Raw genomic sequence first — 22,980 nt, 5'->3', positions numbered from 1 at the left:
TGAATATACCACTATTTTTTCATTCTCTTTTTGATGAACTTGTAAAAAGTGTTTCCAACTTTTGACTTTTCTATGAAGAACATTGCTATGAATACTCTCATACAGGTCTTCTGGTGCAGTTGGCATCAATTTCTAGGGTATATACCTAGGAATGGAGTTGCTGCATAGTGGAGTATGTGCATTTTCAATTTAAATAATGCCATACTGTTTTCCAAACTGTTGTACTATTTTATCTATCACTATTGCTGTATTAGAGTTCCTGTAGATTTGCTATTAAGGTTTGACTCCTGCTCTAAAACACACTGCTGTTGTTTCACAGACTCTTGGGGATTTTGAAGAGAAGTCTTAATGAAAGTTCCTTTTACTCTAATAAACTTTTACAATTCGGTCTCTAGTAACTTTCCCTGGGATATTTCCTGCATTTTAATGGGAGGCAACAAGTTGTAAAGAAGAGGCATAGACTTGGAATCTTAGTGTGATCTCACGGCCTGTTAGCTTTGTTGTTTTTGGCAAGTTACTGAATCTTTGTGAGCCTAGTGTGTAAAGTGGGGAGAATGTCTTTCTTTCGTGTAGTTGTTAGTATAATGAATCAGTATGTTTAAAAAGTAGTTTGCACAGTGCCTGACTCATAGCGGATACTATCAAGGCATATATTCATTAGACAAATATTTATTGAAGACGTATTTTATGTCACACCAGGACTGGGGATGGAAAGATTAAGCAAGATCCCTTTTATGTTATTTATAATATTGGAAAACTTGAAACAATTTAAATGTCCGGTGTTAGGCTTGGTAATTATGGTACATTCATAAAATGGAGTGTAGTGCAGCCTTTAAACATCATGTTCTCAAATATGAGGAAATGTTTGTGACGATGTAAGAAAAAAATTACAAGAGGATTAGCCCTTTTTCATATAATTTATACACTGCATGTGCATTGAAAAAAATCTGGAAGGGTTCAAGTGGATACATTGCAGTGTTCATATTGGTTACTAATTGATAGTGAAATTGTATTTTAATGCTTTCCTTTCTTATATATTTTCTATACTTTCCAGATTTTCTACAGCTAACATAGATTACATTTTTTTAAAAAATTAATTTATTTATTTTTGGCTACGTTGGGTCTTTGTTGCTGTGCGCGGGCTTTCTCTAGTTGCAGAGAGCGGGGCCTACTCTTTGTTGCGGTGTGTGGGCTTCTCATTGCGGTGGCTTCTCTTGTTGCAGAGCACAGGCTCTAGGCACACGGGCTTCAGTATTTGTGGCTCATGGGCTCTAGAGCGCAGGCTCAGTAGTTGTGGAGCACGGGCTTAGTTGCTCCGCAGCATGTGGGATCTTCCCGGACCAGGGCTTGAACCTGTGTCCCCTGCATTGGCAGGCGGATTCTTAACCACTGCGCCACCAGGGAATCCATCATTTAGAATTTTTATTAACTTTTTTCGTTTACTTTTTAAATGTTCTATTAATGGAATTAAATGGGCATTTGACCAAAGAATGAGATTTTTTACTTTTGTTGGTTTACACATGCTAAAATAATAGTCTTAGAAAAATCTTTTTGTCTTAAGAGACAGCTTGGTTGCTAGAGTTAATAGATACCGATTTTTGTCTGACCAGGAATTACTCTTAATTCTAAGAAGAAACTGGAAGCACAATGGGAGATGACAGTGAGTGGGTGAAACTGCCAGTTGATCAGAAATGTGAACACAAGGTAAGACTTTTCTGGAACTCAAATTTCAGTGTCATTGGCTTGTTTTGTCAGCAGTTATACTGTATAGTGTAGTAGAAAGCTGCCTGATGATTACACAATACAACTGGAGAAACAGCCTACTTTGGAGATTGGGCAGTTTAAGCAGGAAAATTTCTCATGTTTGAATTGTTACATCTTTAATGTCATGTTACAAAGAAGTAATGACTAATACTTGGATACAAAGTGGGATACGTTTATAGTGGCCTGTTTATGAATTCTAGAAGGCCTTGACAGAATGTCATAAATATTAAACACTTATAAGAAAAAGTTTATTAGCTAATCTTTAAAAAAAAAAGCTATCTGGATTTCTTAAACTCCGTTTTTGTTTCTAGTCTGGGGTCCTTTGTTCAAATTAGGTAGTATAAGGTAGTCATTCCACCCCCCAACCCCAATGGTAGATAATAATGTCATTAAATTTTGTTTTGTTTCAAAATACTTTTCTTTTAGCTGTGGAAAGCAAGGTTAAGTGGGTATGAAGAGGCCCTGAAGATCTTCCAGAAAATAAAGGATGAAAAGAGCCCAGAATGGTCCAAATTTTTAGGATTGATCAAAAAATTTGTGACTGATTCCAATGCAGTGGTTCAGTTGAAAGGATTAGAAGCTGCACTTGTTTATGTTGAAAATGCCCATGTAGCAGGAAAGTAAGTAGTTTCTTTCCAACTATTCTGGTAAAAACCCCTGTCTCGTGCTACATGGATTAATTTATGTATATTTATGGATCACTGTGCTTAGTTATTAGCACTTTTAGAGGATATTCATTTCTTAACTTTCATAGCTCCTTGACACTTGTTTTTCATTTCAGTCTTTATCTGCTCTCAGAAGTCTAAATGGTACAAGAGATCTTTAGAGAGGAGCAAATTAGAAATCAGATCTTGAGTTTTTACCTTAAGCTTTGATGAGCAAGTGCTTTTCCTTTTGAGACTTTTGTATGAGAATTACTCCAAGGGGGAAAATCTTTTGTAACTTTTAGAAGAAACTGAGGTGGTTAGCAAAGACGTCAAAATTTCACTGAAAACATTTGGGCATTACTTAAATCTTTTTCTACAGTGGTTCCAGGCTAGGTGATCTTAGAATCACATCTTTCTCCCTATGGTCATTAGGCATTTTTATCTCTTAGGAGAGATAATGCGAACTAAATAACCTCTGTAACTCCCAGCTTATTGGATGATAGAGGTTTCCAGTCACCCCAGTCTCCCATACCTGATAAACCTGACTTTTCTAATACTAGTCTTTATGTCATTGAAAGGAGCCCTCCATACAAAAAAACAAAAAAACAATGGGGACCCTTGACCTAATTGCACAAGAAATATATATACACATCCCTAGGTATCTGCATGGGAATTGATTCCAGGACAAATGTCCCCACCCCTACGCCCTAGGATAGCAAAATCTACAGAAGCTCAAGTCCCTCACGGAAAATGGCCTAGTATTTGCATATAACCTACATACACTCTCCTGTATACTGTAACTCATTTCTAGGGTACTCTCAATACCTAACACAATGTAAATGCTGTGTAAATAATTGTAACTACAATATAAATAATGTGTAAATAGTTGTTGGCTGCATGGCAAATCCAAGTTTTGCTTTTTGGAACTTTCTGGAATTTTTTTTCCCAAATATATATATATATTTTTTGCGTTATACGGACTTCTCACTGTTGTGGCCTCTCCCATTGCAGAGCACAGGCTCCAGATACGCAGGCTTAGCGGCCATGGCTCACGGGCCCAGCCGCTCCGCGGCATGTGGGATCTTCCCGGACTGGGTCATGAACCCGTGTCCCCTGCATCGGCAGGCGGACTCTCAACCACTGCGCCACCAGGGAAGCCCTTCCCAAATATTTTTGATACAAGTTTGGTTGAATCTGCAGATGAGGAACCCATGGATAAGGAACCCACCAATATGGAGGGCAGACTGTACTTGACTCACCTCAAAAATTATACCAAGAAAGACAGTCATTAATTTGACAGTTTTGTTAACCAGCATCAATGAGTTCCCCTTGCCGTCAGTGAGACCATTGCTTTTTTAATTTCATTTTTCTTCTGATACTAGAAACTTTTTTGACAAATGCTGCATGTAATTCCAACCCACTCAGTTTTCTCCTTTCCAGTAGTACAGGTTTTATTTAATTTAGAAGAAACTCAAAGCAATAAAGCTACTGTAAAGTCTTGCCAAGGAGTCAGGAACAGCCTTTTGTTATTAAAGGTACATATCCATTCCCTCTGTGAAGAAATTCTCTTGTCCTAAAAAGTGTTTAAAATGACTTTCAAAAATTTTCCAAAAAAGTAAGAACTCTGTAATCTTATTTTTACAAAATGTATCTGTATCTGTCTATCTACCTCTGCATATAGAAAAGTCTAGAAGGATGGATACCATAAAGTTGAAAGTAGTTTTCTCTGGGTAGTGAGATTTCAAGGGATTTTTGCTTTCTTGTTTAAATTTCCTATATGTGTAAATAGAAACTATGGTTCTGTGTCATTGTCTGTTGTGACATGTCTTAACCTCTTATGGTTTGCATAAGTTTTTTTTCATGTTCTTGAACATAATTTTTTTTAACTTTTTATTTTATACTGGAGTATAGCCGATTAACAATGTTGTGGTAGTTTCAGGTGAACAGCAGAGGGACTCAGCCATTGATATACATATATCCATTCTCCCCCAAACTCACCTCCCATCCAGGCTGCCATATAACATTGGGCAGAGTTCCCTGTGCTATACAGTAGGTCCTTGTTGGTTATTTAAATGCAGCAGTGTGTACATGTCGACCCAACCTCCCTGGCTATCCCTTCCCCGCAGTAACCCTAAGTTCATTCTCTAAGTGTGTGAGTTTGTTTCTGTTTTACTTGAACATAAAGTTTTTAGAATCTCATTTACTTTATTTCTCAGCATTTTTTAAAAAGTATTTGTTTCCCCCACTTTCCATGACCTTTTCCAGCTCTTTCTACTAAAGTGTGTTTTTATGTGTATGGTTGTTGTTGTTTATAATCTATATTACAGAACCACAGGGGAAGTTGTATCAGGTGTTGTGAGTAAAGTGTTCAACCAACCCAAGGCCAAAGCCAAGGAGCTAGGCATTGAGATTTGTCTAATGTACATAGAGATTGAGAAAGGAGAGGCTGTGCAAGAAGAGCTCCTGAAAGGCCTGGACAATAAGAACCCCAAGATCATAGTGGCCTGTATAGAGACACTGAGGAAAGCCTTAAGGTAAAACCTTTTCTTTTTGCTTTAGTTCTGTTAACTAGAATATCTCAATTGAGTTTGGGTTCCTGGTTTAAACAGAAATGAAAGCTGTTGGGCTTGACTTGGCAGACCATACCAACCAGAAAAGTGACCTGGAAAAGCTAAAGCCATTCCTCAAGTGTGACACTTTGTATTCAGTAATTTTAGCCTTTAAGTGTGTTGCATAGTTATTTTATCTAAATCTCTTTCTTTTTTTTTCTTTTAAAAATTTATTTATTTATTTATTTTTGGCTGTGTTGGGTCTTTGTTGCTACGTGCGGGCTTTCTCTAGTTGCGGCAAGTGGGGGCTACTCTTCATTGTGGTGTGTGGGCTTCTCATTTTGGTGGCTTCTCTTGCTGTGGAGCACGGGCTCTAGGTGCGTGGGCTTCAGTAGTTGTGGCACATAGACTCAGTAGTTGTGGCTCATGGGCTCTAGAGCACAGGCTCGGTAGTTGTGGTGCACGAGCTTAGTTGCTCCGCGGCACGTGGGATCTTCCCGGACCAGGGATCGAACCCATGTCCCCTGCACTGGCAGGTGAATTCTTAACCACTGTGCTACCAGGGAAGTCCCTAAATCTCTTTCTGATGAAGATGAACGGGGGATATTTCTGACGTTTTCTCAGATTATGAATTAACTTTTTCATGGAAAAGCACTCCTCAGGGTAAGGAGCTCCGTTTCTCTTGTTATCCTCAGGCATAAATTTATGTACCTTGAAACGCTGGCTGAAGTAAACCTTTGTTTAGGTGCTTTTTAAAATAAAATAGAAGCAAATGCTATATGCCTTTAAATAGAAGCATAGCAACAGAAATAGAAAATAACTTTTACTCTTATGTAATAAGTTATTTTCAACCCTAGAATTAAGTGTTGTTTGGCAGTGAAGTTTTTCATGAATGGGATCTGTTTCAGGAACAAGTGGCTGTAATTTTCTATGGAAATCTGAATTAGACAAAACACTGGTTTGTTCTGATTTGGCAGTCCTTCTAATCTGATATCCTGTCCCCAATACTTCCACATGAGATACTTTAGAAAGCAGCTCTAGTGAAATCCTGAATGTGTGACCTGTGGGTGTGAAGATCATCCCAACTCACCTCTCTTGTGATTTTGTATATGACCTACTTCTTGGAGAATATGCTTCCTTTGGTGTTTATCTTACATGAAAGTATCAAAATTCTTAAATTTTGTTAAACTGTCTTCAATTTATGTCAGTAAACTTTGCTTTCGCTTGGTTCATAATGTTCTTATATAAAATTTGACTTTCACTTAGATTCTTTTGTGATAAAATTTTCCTCATCCCTAGCCTATTCTAGTATAGTAGGCATGTATTTTTATGAGTAATAAATAGTGTGTTCATTCTGTTGTCTTAGAAATTTAGTGAATTGACTGCATTGTCAAATTGGTGCTTGTCTTAATAGATCTGTTCTGTCCTTAGTAATGAGTTTCTTAATAAAAATATATATTATACTATATTCTACCTTAAAATTAGAAGTTTCTAATCTGGAGTTCTGTAAACTCTGGCTATTTCATTTTTAAGCTGACTGGGAGAATAAGGGTAGAAAAAGGACAAGTTAGGTATATTGTCTTTTATGTCTTCCTTATAGATGTTGTTGTTTAGTCCCATCCTTGTATGGTTCTTTATTTGTCCTAAGGCATCTCAGAATCTATAGTAGAACTACTAGATAGCTCTCTGGGACCTTCAGGAACTGTTCAGTCCTTGGTTCCAGAGCTTCCTCAAGCTGTCTATGTTAGTGGTAGCTTCAGGAGACCAAAAATGATCTGTGGCCCCTAAAACAAGCTTTTAGAACTTTTTCCCCCCTATAGTAATATGTGTAATATCAAGATTAGGTTTTGTATTGTTAAGGTATCTATTTTCCATTTGGACCTGCTCCATCTGTTTTTTTTTTAAATATCTTTCAGAACTAGGCCAGGATAGTGAAACAAATAAACAAAAATGAGATGAAACAGTAGTAATGTAAAGGAAGTTTAAGAGATCCTAAATGTTAGGTTCTTCAGACACTGTGATGAGTATTCCTAAACAGAATGGTTTATCGTCGCTCTAAGTTCTTATTTTTCCTTTAGTCTTAAAGGTCTGCTGAACCAAGTTAGAATGTTTTTTTTCTATTAAAATAGAAGATTTTAAAGGAAATATTGAAGATCATCTGGTTTATTTTCATGCTATGATGGCTATATTTGAACCATTTACACAAACTGGTGTCTTGTTAAATATCACTTTCTAGGGAAAGTATTATCAGTCTCCTTCTTTAACCTGTTAGAGTGTGTCAGTAGCTATTACTGAAACATTTTGTTGCATTTGTGTACATTAGATAATAGATAAATAGTATATATGGATCCTAGTACAGAATGTCAATCTTCTTTCATAACTGAATCTCTCTTGCTCTAGAATTTGTTATTCAGAAATGTTAGCAGTGAATCAGAAAGCTATATTTTTAAGTTGGGAACTTAAAAATATGATATGTGACAGATATATAATGTTAAATATGCTGCCATTTTAGTTTTTTATAAATGTATTTATTTTTATTTTATTTTTGGCTGTGTTGGGTCTTTGTTGCTGCGTACGGGCTTTAGTTGCAGTAAACAGGGGCTACTCTTCGTTGGTGCGAGGGCTTCTCATTTTGGTGGCTTCTCTTGTTGCGGAGCACGGGCTCTAGGCTCGCGGGCTTCAGTAGTTGTGGCATGCGGGCTCAGTAGTTGTGGTGCACGGGCTTAGTTGCTCTGCGGCATGTGGGATCTTCCTGGACCAGGACTCAGACCTGCGTCCCCTGCATTGGCAAGCAGATTCTTAACCATTGTGCCACCAGGGAAGTCCCTATACTGCCTTTTTTTTTTTTTTTTTTTTTTTTTTTTGCGGTACAGGGGCCTTTCACTGTTGTGGCCTCTCCTGTTGCGGAGCGCAGGCTCAGTGGCCATGGCTCACGGGCCCAGCCGCTCCGCGGCATGTGGGATCTTCCCGGATCGGGGCACAAACCCGCGTCCCCTGCATCGGCAGGTGGACTCTCAACCACTGTGCCACCAGGGAAGCCCTATACTGCCTTTTTAAGAAGTCAGAATGCAACTGTTTTCCCCATAGAAAACTGAAGCAAAGAGAGATTTAAGTTGCCTGAAGTTATAGTGTGATAGCTTCGAATTAGGAATGAAAGACACACTGCGAGGATTGGTGATCTATCAAGTGGAGTGAATCCCCGTAATTACATAGAAGAGCTAATAAAAGCTTATTAAGGGACTTCCCTGGTGATCCAATGGGTAAGACTCCATGCTTCCAATGCAGGGAGCCTAGGTTCGAACTCTGGTTGGGGAACTAGATCCCGCATGCATGCCACAACTGAGTCCGCATATCGCAACTATGAAGTCCACATGCTGCAACTAAAGATCCCACATGTGGCACCGAAGATCCCATGTGCTGCAACTAAGACCCAGCGCAGGCTAAATAAATAAATAAATAAGCAAGCTTATTAAAAGTCGATTTCAGTCATCTAAATATTTATAAATTGATTTGTTTCTATTTTAAACTTAATGTACATACATATGTATTTAAGATGTTACACAAGTGTTGATCCATTTTAGATTTGAGTAATTCCTAGACTGGTTACCTAGAAAGTTTTTAAATGGTAATATTATTTTGGGCTCTGGACATTAAATAATATTCTTGGAAGAATGGCATCTAAATACAGATGTTGTTATAAGTTTCTTTTTTCTTCTTCCCTAAAAAAACTCAACCTATATGTCCCTATTATATATAGATATAGAACTATGTTTGAGTGAATTCAGGCTAACACTTTACCAAAGCATATTGCATGGTGACAGTTTTTTTTCCAATTTTTACTTCTAGTGAATTTGGTTCCAAAATCATCTTACTGAAGCCAATTATCAAAGTGTTGCCAAAACTCTTTGAGTCTCGAGAGAAGGCTGTTCGAGATGAAGCCAAACTAATTGCTGTGGAGATTTATAGATGGATTCGAGATGCTCTGAGACCCCCATTACAAAGTATAAACTCTGTCCAGGTGAGGCACAAAGTTTTTTGGTTGTCTTTGTATAAGGCTAACATGAAGATATTTCCTTCCTGTCATTGTTGTTGATATTCTGTCCTTACAAATAATTATTTTTCATTCTTAATTTTGAAATCATTTTTTTCTGAGCATACCTGTTTCTACTGTTACTATGTCCTCTCAAATTAAATACTATGCATTCACCGATGCCAGTAGGTTAGTGTTGAATCTATAGCAGTTTATAAGATCCTTTTTTTTATTATTATTAATTACTTTATTTATTTATCTTTGGCTGTGTTGGGTCTTTGTTGCGGTGCACAGGCTTCTTTTTGCGGTGGTTTCTCTTATTACAGAGCACAGGCTCTAGGCACACGGGCTTCAGTAGTTGTGGCACGCAGGCTCAGTAGTTGTGGCTCACGGGCTCTAGAGTGCAGGCTCATTAGTTGTGGCTCACAGGCTGTAGAGTGCAGGCTCAGTAGTTGTGGCTCCACGGCGTGTGGGATCTTTCCAGACCCGGGCTGGAACCTGTGTCACCTGCGTTGGCAGGCAGATTCTTAACCACTATGCCACCAGGGAAGTCCTATAAGATCCTTTTATAATACTTTTGGGTGGCAGGACTTAATATCTGTTTAGACAAAATGCATTCTATTTTTTATATTTCAGTTGGTTTTAGAGACATTATTTGTTGCAAATATATGTGAATTCATGAAATAATGAGTGTCTTAAAAAGTGGATTTTATTCTTCTAAGTGCTTAGTCATATATCTTCAGTATAGTAGATATACATCAATTTGACTCATACTACAAAATGTGCACAATTTAAATTTATCTTTTCTTGTTTGCCTTATTAGAGCCACATAAATAAGAAATTGGATTCTGATCTATTAGTAAATATAAATATATTCTCTAATGGCAGAGATATAGATATGTTTTTAAAATATTTTATGATATTTGCAGTTGAAAGAACTAGAAGAAGAATGGGTCAAACTGCCAACAGGTGCTCCTAAACCAAGTAGGTTTTTGCGTTCCCAGCAAGAACTAGAAGCTAAATTGGAACAGCAGCAGTCTGCTGGTGGAGATGCTGAGGGAGGTAAGCCACTTTTCAATGCTGGTTTCTATACAAATTAGCAAGAACTGGCCCTGTCACAGTAACCTGTGTTCACGAGGTGCATTTTGTAGGATTGCTGTTTAATAAAATACATACAATCCTATGGTTTGTAGGATTAATAATTCTGATCCCTCCTGTATCAAGATTTCATCAGGGGTGTGAAAGGACAGCTGATAACTGTTTAATAAGTAAAACTATTTCTTTTCTTTTTTTTTGGCTACACTGCATGGCATGCAGGATATTAGCTCCCCAACCAGGGATTGAACCCATGCCCACCCCCTGCATTGGAAGGCCGAGTCTTAACCACTGGACTTCCAGGGAAGTCCCCATTTCATCCATTTTTAAGGGTTGTTTTGTTTTGTTTTCCTCCTGGAAGGTGGTGACGATGGTGATGAGGTACCACAGATAGATGCTTATGAGCTTTTGGAAGCAGTAGAAATTCTTTCCAAACTTCCCAAAGACTTCTATGACAAAATTGTAAGTAATGGTAGACTTCTTTCATTTTAAATAATTACTTGAATATAATTAGAGTGCTTTTCTGAGCCCTTTTTCTGGTGCACCCTCTTCCACCCCATATCTTCCCTAATAAAGTGAGTCAGTAGTTTCTTCTTTGTTCCCATACTACTTTGTATATGTACCTACTTTAGTCCTTCTTTTTACTTCTTGCCAGAAACCTGAATATTATTCTTGACTTATATCTTTTCCTTATTGTCTGTCTGGTTTTTACCTTTAAATATCTCTCAAATTCATCCCCCTTTCTCCATCCCCAGGATTTCTTTCTCTACCCCGGGGTTACTTCTTTTTTTTTTTTTTTCCCCCTACCCCAGGCTTTCTTGACCTTGGCACTGTTGGCATTTTTTTGCCAGATATTTCTTTGCTTGGGGAATTGCATGGGCGTTGTTGTATGTTTAGCAGCATCACTGGCCTTTACCAATCAGATATTAGTAATACCATTCCTCCAAGTCATGACAGTCAAAAATGTCTCCAGACTTTGCCAAATGTACCCCAAGAGACAAAATTATCCCCAATTGAGAAAGTTTTATCCCAGCCACTACCATCAGCTCTTGCCTTGTATGCTGCTATAATCTTCTTACAAGATACCCTGTCTGCTCTTGCCTCCTTCCCATCATATTTCACAATATAATTAGAGGTGTCATTTTTGAAAATGGAAATCTTCCCATAGTATTGCCTCATTAAAATCCTTCAGTGGCTTCCATGGGTTTTAAGATGATGTCTGAAATCATACTGTAGCCATTGAGGTGTGATTTATGGTACCTTTGAGGTCCCCACTTACCTTCCAGCCACATCTCTAATTCCTCTCACTCTCCATGCTCCAGTCATACTGAATTTCTCCTGGCATCAAATGTGCCAAACTTTTTTTCCCCCCTAAACTCTAGGCCTTAATATGCTGTTCTTTCTGCCTATAACATTCTTCTCCCCCCATTTACCTCATAATAACTCTTCATCGTCTAGATCCCACCTTAAGCATCACTTCTTGGGGGAGATTGTACCTGAAAGCCTAAACTGGGCTAAGTCCTCTTGTTGTATTACCAAAGCAGCTTGTACTTCTCCTGTCACAGTCGTCATGACCTGATAGTTATTTATTGAAGATCATCCTACCTCTGCTATCAGCTCCTTGAGTATCCTGTTATCTTCTGATTAACAAATAAATATTTGATAAATTGAATTGAATTGTAATTCCTTCAGGGTGATGGGTTTGTCATCTTGTTTTTATCCCCAGTTCTCTCCAATAGTGAGTATTCTAATTCTAGTGAAGCATATTGTACTTTATGGCCACAAAACAAAAAATTAGCATTATACCTACAATCTGGAAAACTAATATCCAGGATTAGAACAGTATTGGTTGTTGGTTATATGTTTGTTCTTTTCTGGTCTTTCTAATGTTATCAATATGGAAATTCCTCTCTCCTGTAGATGTGCCGCTGTGAGATATGCTAGAAATACTTTCTATTAATGTTTTCTGTTTAACACTTGCTTAAAGTTTACCCAGAAAATGAGAAGGAAAAGTCTATGGCATTTCATTCTGTTTACTTATTGTAGAACATTAGGGTTATGAAATGTTACAAAAATACTTTTAATATATAAACAAAATTTTGTGTATATGAGCAAAACATTCTGATTGGCTACACAGTTTTGTAATTTTGATTTCTGACTATCTTTAGAAAGTTTCTGAAAACAAAAAATATATATCTTTGAATTAGTAGCATGCAAGAAATAGACTTGTATTTTGCGCTCTTATTTTCTGTTCTACAAGTGACTCATATTGTGTCTTGTAGGAGGCAAAAAAATGGCAAGAAAGAAAAGAAGCCCTGGAAGCTGTAGAAGTACTAGTGAAAAACCCCAAACTGGAAGCAGGCGATTATGCAGATTTAGTAAAAGCTTTGAAGAAGGTAAATGTGAGGAGTTTCAGCATTGGTATCCCAACAGCAGACCAGGCCATTGAGTTTTTCTTCATCAGTCAATCTCTTTTTACCACAGTTGCATTGCCATTTAGGGAACACTATTGATGGTTTTTGAATTATAGGCATACATTTTTTTAAGGGTTATTTAAAATGACTGTCCTAGGCTAGTTTAGAGGGATTGGTTTTCAATCTTTGTTTATTATCACTTTGACTTTAAATATGCTGTTTTGTAGCTTGTACAAATGTCAAGAAATAGAGAATCTTGCTGATCTAGAACCAGATATTCTAGTTTTATAATTCTACAGAATGAGCTTTTTAAATTGGCTCTATTTAATGGGACAAATATTAAATATGAAGAGTGTTTTTCATTAGATAGCAAGGGATACCACCTTGTATTATATCAGCATGTAAAGTGCAGGATCTGGGGATATGTGGTCAATTATAAAGCAGGTAAGTACTAAATAAGAAAGAAATATTTTAGGAAATACTCCTTTGTTATTGCTTAGGTCCAAACAAGTTGAATGCTGGGGTGTATATTTTTGTATGTACTGGCTTTTCATAAAGTCTGAAAGTATAGGTCAGACAATTGTGGATGTAGTTATAGAGCTTAATAACAAACTTTTTTTTTTTTAATTTACTCATTTAATTAATTTATTTGTGGCTGCGTTGAGTCTTCATTGCTGCGTGTGGGCTTTCTCTAGTTTGTGGCCAGCGGGGGCTACTCTTCGTTGCAGTGCACAGGATTCTCATTGCAGTGGCTTCTCTTGTTGTATAGAGCGCAGGCTCTAGGCACACGGGCTTCAGTAGTTGTGGCACACAGGCTCAGTAGTTGTGGCTCATGGGCTTTAGAGTGCAGGCTCAGTAGTTGTGGCACACAGGCTTAGTTGCCGCAGCATGTGGGATCTTCCCAGAACAGGGCTCGAACCCATGTCCCCTGCCTTGGCAGGCAGATTCTTAACCGCTGCACCACCAGGGAAGTCCCTGAAGACATCTTCTTGAATATAGCAAGGATGAAAATGTTTTGTTTGCTTCTTCGGCCTGAAATTGCAGAGGATTAGCATGGTGGGGGGAGGAGGTTACTCTTTAATTATATGTGTATATAAGAGTAATTCTCATTATTCATAGTACTTATGTTCTGTAAAGTCACCACAGACACTGAATTAGCAAATGCTGAACCATTGCTCCAAGGGAAGATACAGCGTTAAGGTCCTGCAACCCTCTGGTCACATTTTCATCAACCGATCAATGCATAACCTTGTTTTATTCTGTTTGAAGACATCTTATTCAGTATGTATTATTGATCCATTAACATTGAACTCACAGCCAACAGAAATATAACTCATGCCTGAACAAAGCCTACCTAACACATTTATTTTCTCCGAAAGGGACATCACAGCACTTTTGCACATAGGAACACCAGACAACACTTCAGCAGTACACTTGGGGGCCATTTTAAACAGTGAAAGCCCCAATCAAAAGCACAAAAATGCAAAAAACCAAGGCAGTAAATAGACTACGAAAAAGATACTTGAGTACAGTATGAGAGCTGAAAGAAGAAGGCAGAGTATTGCATTGTTCACCTCAGCTAGGAATGTGCACATCAGGCAACATAGATTTTTCCTAGCTCTGTGTTTGTCTGTGAGTGACTAGGAAAGTGCCTCAATTATTGATTTGGGGCTTATAAGTTAATTTTAATGTGTGGATGAATTCACAAATATGAAATCCATAAATAATGAGGATGGACCATATCTTCTCACAGTCAGCCTTCCTTTGCTTTCCTCTAAGTAGGATTTGGAGACAGGGATATATTATTTGTCAAAATCGTTGTTCATCAGTCTTCCATCTTGAAGAGCCAAAGACCCAGGCAAGACTACATTCGTCTCTTGGTATCCCCGGTGGGAGGAGGGGGGGTGTTCCAGGTGCTCCCACCTATACTAAATCTCTTCAAGTTCCTTGTATAAAAAGGCATAGTACAATGAATACTGTTGGCCCTCCATATCTGCAGTTATGGAGGACTGACTGTAATTAAAAGGGAATTGCCCTAGAGAAAACATTTTGCCAACCTGGAGCCTGGGAGGAAAAAGGAAGGGTAGAAGGTGGTAAGGGAAATGAGATTCTAGTGGCCTTGAAGAGAGCTTCAGATTTTCTGTAAGTTCTAGCATATAATTTTTATCAGGAATCTTATGGAGACATATATTGCACTGAATTCTCAATGGCTCAAATAAAAGCTTTTATTTTTCCCTATGTAATGATCAGGAATGTTAATTGGAATCAGGAATGTTAATGGTTGATGTTCTGTACATGCATTTTCTTAGGATATTATATTTTCAAATGAAGACTGTTCTGTGATTTCCACTGGCATTGTGACTATGAATATAAGCTCTGTCTGTATTCTATACAGAGAAGATTATGGGTCTTTATATTTGGGTAGACATAGACAGTGGATTTCTGTGAGATCTTAGGGTAGCAGGAGGCACTTTCCCTCTTTACATGGTAGAGTGGGGGCAACCAATCAAAGGCAACAAACAAGTAAAAAGAAACTTAATTTTGTGGCTAAAATATTTAAAACAATGAAAAGTTAATGTCAATGTAAATTAACATGACATTTTGTGGGGTTTTTTTGGTTTTTTGTTTGTTTTTTTATTTTTGGCTGTGTTGGGTCTTCATTGCTGCGTGCTGGCTTTCTCTAGTTGCAACGAGTAGGGGCTACTCTTCGTTGTGGTGCATGTGCTTCCCATGGAGGTGGCTTCTCTTGTTGCAGAGCATGAGCTCTAGGAGCATGGGCTTCAGTAGTTGTGGCACACGGGCTTCAGTAGTTGTGGCTCGTGGGCTCTAAAGCGCAGGCTCAGTTGTTATGGTGCATGGGCTTAGTTGTTCTGCGGCATGTGGGAGCTTCCAGGACCAGGGATTGAAGCCGTGTCCCCTGCATTGGCAGGCGGATTCTTAACCACTGTGCCTCCAGGGAAGTCCAACATTTTGTTTTGGTTTTTTAAATCAGTTTACTGTTTTTATGTTTTTTAATTATTTATTTATTTATTTATCTATTGCGGTACACGGGCCTCTCACTGTTGTGGCCTCTCCCGTTGTGGAGCACAGGCTCCGGATGCGCAGGCTCAGCGGCCATGGCTCACGGGCCCAGCTGCTCCACGGCATGTGGGATCTTCCCGGACCGGGGCACGAACCTGTGTCCCCTGCATCGGCAGGCGGACTCTCAACCACTGCGCTACCAGGGAAGCCCTGTTTTTTTAATTTTTATTTATTTATTTATTGGCTGTGTTGAGTCTTCGTTGCTGTGCGTGGGCTTTCTCTAGTTGTGGTGAGCGGAGGCTACTCTTCGTTGCGATGCATGTGCTTCTCATTGCGATGGCTTCTCTTGTTGTGGAGCACGGGCTCTAGGCACTCAGGCTTCAGTAGTTGTAGCATGAGGGCTCAGTAGTTGTGGCGCACGGGCTTATTTGCTCCAAGGCATGTGGGATCTTCCCAGACCAGGTTTCGAACTTGTGTCCCCTGCATTGTCAGGTGGGTTCTTAACCACTGTGCCACCAGGGAAGCCCTATGTATATTCTTTTTCATATTCTTTTCCATTATGGTTTATCCCAGGAAATGGAATATAGTTTCCCGTGCTATACAGTAGGACCTTGTTGTTTATCCATCCTATATATACTAATTTGTATCTACTAATCCCAAACTCCACACCATATTCATATTATATTCACCTGTGTTGGTCTTTGTAGACCCATCCCTCTTCCTTCTGTAAATAGTTTCTTCTCTCTAGTGTCTTTATGAAGTAATCTTAGTAATTTCCCAATTTTACCCTTTAATGCAAATAGTAAAAAACTATTCATTTTGAAATTCCTTATGATATTCCTGAAGTTATTTCATAAACTGTCTTCTTCTAAGTTGTCACCTGACCTAGCTTATTTTGATGGCTTTCTTGTTCTCACGGGTTATAGTTCTTTATAAGATTCCTTTTCTCCCTCCCTCCCACCCCTCAGATAGCTTCTTTGACTTTGTCAATTACCTATGGATATTGGTTGGTATATATATATATATATTTTTTCATCTTTAAGATGTGGGTTTTCAAGGTGTTTTATTATATAATCTCCATTGACTTTCTCTGTGTTATTAACACTTTTTCACTTGGTCTTTCTTGGTCTTTCTTTTTCTTGTATTCATTATAGTTTTCTAAACACAATCATGATGGGTTTTTGGTTTGTTTGTTTGGTCAACAGTGTTTTTGTTTTGATTACTGTTTAGTGGCTTACACTACTAGTTAAAGTTAAATACTAATTATTACTTAAAATCACATTGTAGGCCTAGATTTATAGGAGAAGTGACAGCACTTTTAATTATAGAATATTTCCCATTATTTAGGTTAAGTTAACATTGTGAGCTAAAGCTTTCATTCCCAGCTCTAGAACAGAGTTGCTGAGTTTTTCCTCAATGCTGGAATAGAGTCCTCCCACATACACTGTTTTTCTTAAAATAAACACTTTTCCATATTCCCCACTCCCGTTTTGTTTTTTGTTTGTTTGCTTGCTTGTTTTGGCCACACGGCATGGCATGCGGGATCTTAGGAACCCGTGCCCCCTGCATTGAGAGTGCGGAGTCTTAACCATTGGACCACCAGGGAAGTCCCCCCACCACTCCCATTTCCCAGTTAAGAACAACTTGTTTAATCAAACTGAGATGTGTGACAGTGAGTGTTAATATGCAGATATTGTAATAGATGCCTGGTTCATCGCTCACCAATAAATTCATTCAATCTTCTATTATATCCTGAACTATAATAGGTTCACAGGATCCTCTTCAAAACTTTACATTAGGATCATCAGTGTCTGAGATTCACCTTCCACTGGTTATTGAGCTAATGGTAACTTTAGAGGTAGTCTCTCTCTCTTTTTTTTTTAAATTAAGAACGTCTTCTTTTAAAAAAATTTTTAAATTTATTTTTGGCTGCGTTGGGCCATCGTTGCTGTGCACAGCCTTTCTCTAGTTGTGGTAGTCGGGCTACTCTTCCTTGCGGTGCGCGGGCTTGTCATTGCGGTAGCTTCTCTTGTCGCAGAGCACAGGCTCTAGCGGGCTTCAGTAGTTGCAGCACGCAGGCTCAGTAGTTGTGGCTCTCGGGCTCTAGAGCACGAGCTCAGTAGTTGCGGTGCACAGGCATAGTTGCTCCACGGCATGTGGGATCTTCCCAGACCAGGGCTCAAACCCATGTCCCCTATATTGGCAGGCAGATTCTTAACCACTGCGCCACCAGGGAAGTCTCTAGAGGTAGTCTCTTTTTTTTTTTTTGCGGTACGCGGGCCTCTCACTGTTGTGGCCTCTCCCGTTGCGGAGCACAGGCTCCGGACGCGCAGGCTCAGCAGCCATGGCTCACGGGCCCAGCCGCTCCGCAGCATGTGGGATCTTCCCAGACCGGGGTACAAACCCGTGTCCCCTGCATCAGCAGGCGGACTCTCAACCACTGCACCACCAGGGAAGCCCTAGAGGTAGTCTCTCAAGGATGGGATTGAATGATGGCCTTTAACTGGGGAAGTATAACAAAATCACCTTTTGAGCTATATTAAAATACTGATATCCAAATCCCGTCACAAATTCATTGAACTAGCACCTCTTGGAATGGGGCCTGGCATGTTTTTGATGACCATTCCTAGAATATACATTTAGACGTTAAATATAAAGTCTAGCATGTAAATAATACCTGAGATGCTTTGGTAAGGAAAAATAATCCAGAAGTTTACAAATACCAATAATGTGTTCAATACAAAACTGAATAGAATTTTTACTCCATAGATTTATAGTAATTACAGATTTAACAAAATGTTTATTAGGACCCTGATCTCATTTTCTCATAAGGAAAATGAATTTGCCATGAGTTTACAGGGAGAATATGCTTTAGTAAAGAGAGCAAAAGCTTTGGAGTCAAAGCAGACCTAGGTTTGAATCACAGCACTGCCATTTGCTAGCTCTGTGACCTTGAGCATGTTAATCTCTATTTATTTTTTTTAAATAAATTTATTTATTTTTGCCTTTGTTGGGTCTTCGTTGCTGCACGCAGGCTTTCTCTAGTCGCAGCGAGGTGGGGCTACTGTTCGTTGCAGTGCAGCCTTCTCAGTGCGGTGGCTTCTCTTGTTATGGAGCACAGGCTTTAGGCACGTAGGTTTCAGTAGTTGTGGCGCACAGGCTCAGTAGGTGTGGCCCACGGGCTTAGTTGCTCCGCGGCATGTGGGATCTTCCTGGACCAGGGCTTAAACTCGTGTCCCCTGCATTGGCAGGCGGATTCTTAACCACTGCGTCACCAGGGAAGTCCTCTATTTAATTTTTGAAATCCACAAAATTGAGATAGTAATAGTACCTGCTTTATAGGGTTTGAGTGAAAATTAAAATAAGGATTATAAAGCACCTATAAAATTATGGCATCTAATGTTTTAAAATTTTTATTGGGGTATAGTTGCCTTACAATGTTGTGTTAGTTTCTACTGTACAGCAAAATGAATCAGCTATACATATACATATATCCCCTCTTTTTTGGATTTCTTTCCCATTTAGTTCACTGCAGTGCATTAAGTAGAGTTTCCTGTGCTATACAGTATATTCTCATTAGTTATCTATTTTATACATAGTATCAATAGTGTATATGTGTCAATCCCAATCTCCCAGTTCCTCCCACCCCACCCCACCTTCCCCCTTGGTATCCATACATTTGTTTTCTACATCTGTGTCCCTATTTCTGCTTTGCAGATAAGATCATCTGTACCATTTTTCTAGATTCCACATGTATGCGTTAATATACAATATTTGTTTTTCTCTTTCTGGCTTACTTTACTCTGTATGACTCTCTCTGTGTCCATCCATGTCTCAACAAATGATTCAATTTTGTTCCTTTTTATGGCTGAGTAATATTCCATTGTGTGTGTGTGTGTGTGTGTGTGTGTGTGTGTGTGTGTGTATGTATGTATGTATGTGTGTGTATATATATATATATATATATACACCACATTTTCTTTATCCATTCCTCTGCTGATGGACATTTAGGTTGCTTCCATGTCCTGGCTATTGTAATTAGTGCTGCTGTGAACATTGGGGTGCATGTGTCTTTTTGAATTATGGTTTTCTTTGGGTATATACCCAGTAATGGGATTGCTGGGTCATATGGTAGTTCTGTTCTTAGTTTTTTAAGTTGTTTTTAATAAATGTTAGTCTTTTAACCCTTACTCCTCAGCACTTAGGGAATATATGTAGGTGCCAAATAGAACTTCGTTGAATGCTATGCATTAGGGGTTCTTTAATTCAGGGAATCTGGAATGAATTGTTCTGCTTATGAAATACCAGATCTTAGGGATAAAGTCCAAAATAGAATGGAAGCATTACTTCTACCTGGGAAAAGAGTGAAAAAACAAGGGTTTGGGAGCGCTTAAAAGTAAAGCAGCTTTTTAACACCAGCTAACTTGAGCAGTATACCAAAGTAAAATCTTATTAGGAAGGAACTGAGGCATAGTCACTGTCTTGCTAGATTGACACAAATGCAGCTACTACCTATGACTTTTGATAAGTTCTTGGCCTTGTAGGGTATGCTATCGGAGGGTGGTAGTATAAACATTGCTGGAGGAGACTCTGCTGAGAGACTCTGAATACAAGTCTGATGATCACTACATAACTAAAATGGCAGCTGCAAGGCCAGAAGCTCCCTCAGAGGAATGGTTGCAATGGCATTTGCAATTTAGAGTCCACATCAGCTTCTTTTTTTTTTTATTTAATATTTTTATTGAAGTATAGTTGATTTACAGTGCTGTGCCAATCTCTGCTGTACAGCAAAGTGACTCAGTTATACACATATAGACATTCTTTTTTTTAATATTCTTTTCCATTATGGTTTATCACAGGATATTGAATATAGTATAGTTCCCTGTGCTATACAGTAGGACCTTGTTATTTATCCATCCTATATATAATAGTTTACATCCCATCAGCTTCTTGAAGGTACCTACAACAGTTTCTACTGGTGTTTCTTGGATATAAATTTTAGAGCTGCTACTCTGTGGTGTCTTTTGGAGATACACCGTCTTTTGGCTTTCCCTGCCCCAAAGCAAAGTCAGCAGGCCTCCAGCTTCTCTGCCATTATCAGAGTCACCTCCTGTACAGTTGTGCAATGCTGACAGCCCATACTACCAGAAATGGAGAGTTAGCGATTTGACCTAGTTTTATGTATATTTTACCGGTAGAACTTTAAGATAGGAGACTAAACATAATGAAGGGAAGCTCCCAAATTTGATATTGTCAAGGAAGAATCTTTCCTCTTTTGTAGGAAACAAAGTTGGCTATTCATTACATAATAGCTTTCACAGTTCTTTTAAGAATAAATTTTCAGTTCCCTTCTATGGGGCTGTGACTCTTTTGTTTTCCTTTCTTTCCACCCTTTGTAGGTTGTTGGAAAGGACACCAATGTCATGTTGGTGGCTCTGGCAGCAAAATGTCTTACTGGCCTGGCTGTTGGGCTAAGGAAGAAATTCGGACAATATGCAGGACACGTAAGTAACACTCCTTTTTTTGATACAAATCAACAATGTTATCAAGAATGGCAGGCTAGTTTGCTTTATGCTTTAAAACAGCTTTTTGGCACAGATCTTTATATATATGGGGAAAGTAAATTTCTCACTAAGTTTTGTTAATACTGAGCATAACTCCTTACAACATATCAATAAAAATGTCAGTTGTAACTAAATTCACTAGCTTTATGTAGAAAATCAGGCACTTGACCTAAAGTACTTAGTTCAATTGATTTGCCTATTACCTATTTACTTATATCTTGCTTTGCTCTTAAAATATATACAGTAAAACAGTATGAAGTATAACTTGTGATAACCAGAACAGAGTAAAAATGAGAGCAGGAAAGGCAATATAAAACCGGAAGTGAGTTTAATATATAAAATGTATTTTATGGTGTTTTTCTATTTAAAAAAGTAGTTTACTTGTATACTTGAGACATTTTATATAGGTTACACTGTTGGTGATATATCAGTTTATTATAAGAAACTCTGTCTAGAGACATTCATTGAACATAAATTTGGAAGCAATCAAGTTTGCTAACAGTTTTAACAAATTGCGATGTTTTCTTTAATTCTGGCATCTGTCAGTTGGCCTCTAGATCTCATCTGTATTACTTAAAATGGCTCAGCATCCTGAATATTGACCGTAGTGAACTTTAGGGTTTAACTTGCTAGCCACTGATCATTTGATTCCCTGGATTGACTTTGAGAGTCTCCTAATAGTCTGTAGTCATGTGTCAGTTTTATATTGAAGCAAACGTCAAACCTCACTTAGTTATGGTATTTGGAGCTTGCTTACTCATAGCATTAAAAATAATTTCAGAGAACTCAACTGAAAAAAATAAGACACTACCAAATAAAAATAAATCATGACTAGCTTGTTACCAGGGAAATAAAAATAAGGGTCTTTAAAACCCTTAAACGTGTAAATCACAAATTGGAGTAAAATTATAATCATTATTTTTATAGTAATCATTACTTATTATATAATATCTCTGTGTGTGTATGGTATCAAGTGTATTGATTAGCTTTTGGTCAGTTTTGTGTTACTTAGAATATTTTATACTTCTGTATTATAATTTTTCAAGCTAGAAAACAATCTTTAAAGTACATTTTAATTTACTAAATTTATAGTTAGATGATTACCTGACCATTTAGTTTGAATTCTGATTCTGGCTTTGTGACATTTTGGTGTGCAGCTTAAAGAATGTCTCTAGTGCTTTATAGTTTGGGATATTTGTCTCCCCTTAAGATTACATCATATACAGTGTTTGATATCAAGTATGTTAGTGTGGTTCAGCTTTATTTTCCTTAGCTACTTATAAACTGTCTTTTTGGCAATATATATAAAAGTGAACTTTAGCTTTATAGCTATTAAAATATCTTGATTTTTGATTGGCAGGGGGCAAAATGGGTAAAGGGAGTCAATTGTATGGTGACGGATGAAAACTAGACTTTTGGTGGTGAGCACGCTATAGTGTATACAGAAATCGAATTATAATGTGGTACACATGAATCTTAGATAATGTTATGAACCAGTGTTACATCAATAAAAACAAACAGTTTTTAAAAGTATATTGATTTTCAGGTTTATTACTAACTCTTAGTATTAAAAAGTCTTTTATATTTCTCCATGGAAACTGTATTCCTTCTGATCTGTATCACTTCTATGAAATTTTTTTTAAAAATTGGGTTGGGGGAGGTGCCATTGAGCTTTGCTAGATATTTTAGGCCTTAAAAAGCAACTTTAATTTGCCTGCCAGCACAGTGCCTGGCTACATATACTCAATACATATACTTGATATTCAATAAATATTTAATGAATTAGTGATAGTTTATAAGATAAAATAAACATTATAAAAATTCTAACTTTACTGATCTAAACTTAGTACTTGAGTAAGAAGACACAGTTCTGATCGAAATTGCTGGGCTTTCCTG

General features: G+C 38.0%; 1 protein-coding gene across 2 annotated transcripts in view; it reads left to right on the top strand.

The window, feature by feature from the left end:
- The first annotated feature begins 1,608 nt into the window (after positions 1–1,608).
- Positions 1,609–22,980, top strand: part of CKAP5 (cytoskeleton associated protein 5) — a 71,508-nt gene continuing 50,136 nt past the window's right edge. The window contains exons 1-8 of one of the 2 annotated variants that reach the window (XM_065883173.1): positions 1,609–1,704; positions 2,191–2,384; positions 4,739–4,945; positions 8,807–8,978; positions 9,920–10,052; positions 10,447–10,547; positions 12,368–12,481; positions 20,920–21,024. In XM_065883173.1, the coding sequence (XP_065739245.1) occupies positions 1,648–1,704; positions 2,191–2,384; positions 4,739–4,945; positions 8,807–8,978; positions 9,920–10,052; positions 10,447–10,547; positions 12,368–12,481; positions 20,920–21,024 (1,083 nt within the window). In that variant the 5' untranslated portion in view covers positions 1,609–1,647. The remainder of the gene's footprint in view (positions 1,705–2,190; positions 2,385–4,738; positions 4,946–8,806; positions 8,979–9,919; positions 10,053–10,446; positions 10,548–12,367; positions 12,482–20,919; positions 21,025–22,980) is intronic. The other variant, XM_065883174.1, reaches the window with a different exon arrangement.

Source organism: Phocoena phocoena, chromosome 8 (assembly GCF_963924675.1).
Source record: "Phocoena phocoena chromosome 8, mPhoPho1.1, whole genome shotgun sequence".
Taxonomy (NCBI): domain Eukaryota; kingdom Metazoa; phylum Chordata; class Mammalia; order Artiodactyla; family Phocoenidae; genus Phocoena; species Phocoena phocoena.
The sequence above is the reverse complement of the archived record's forward strand: the minus strand, read 5'-3'. Positions and strand labels throughout refer to the sequence as shown.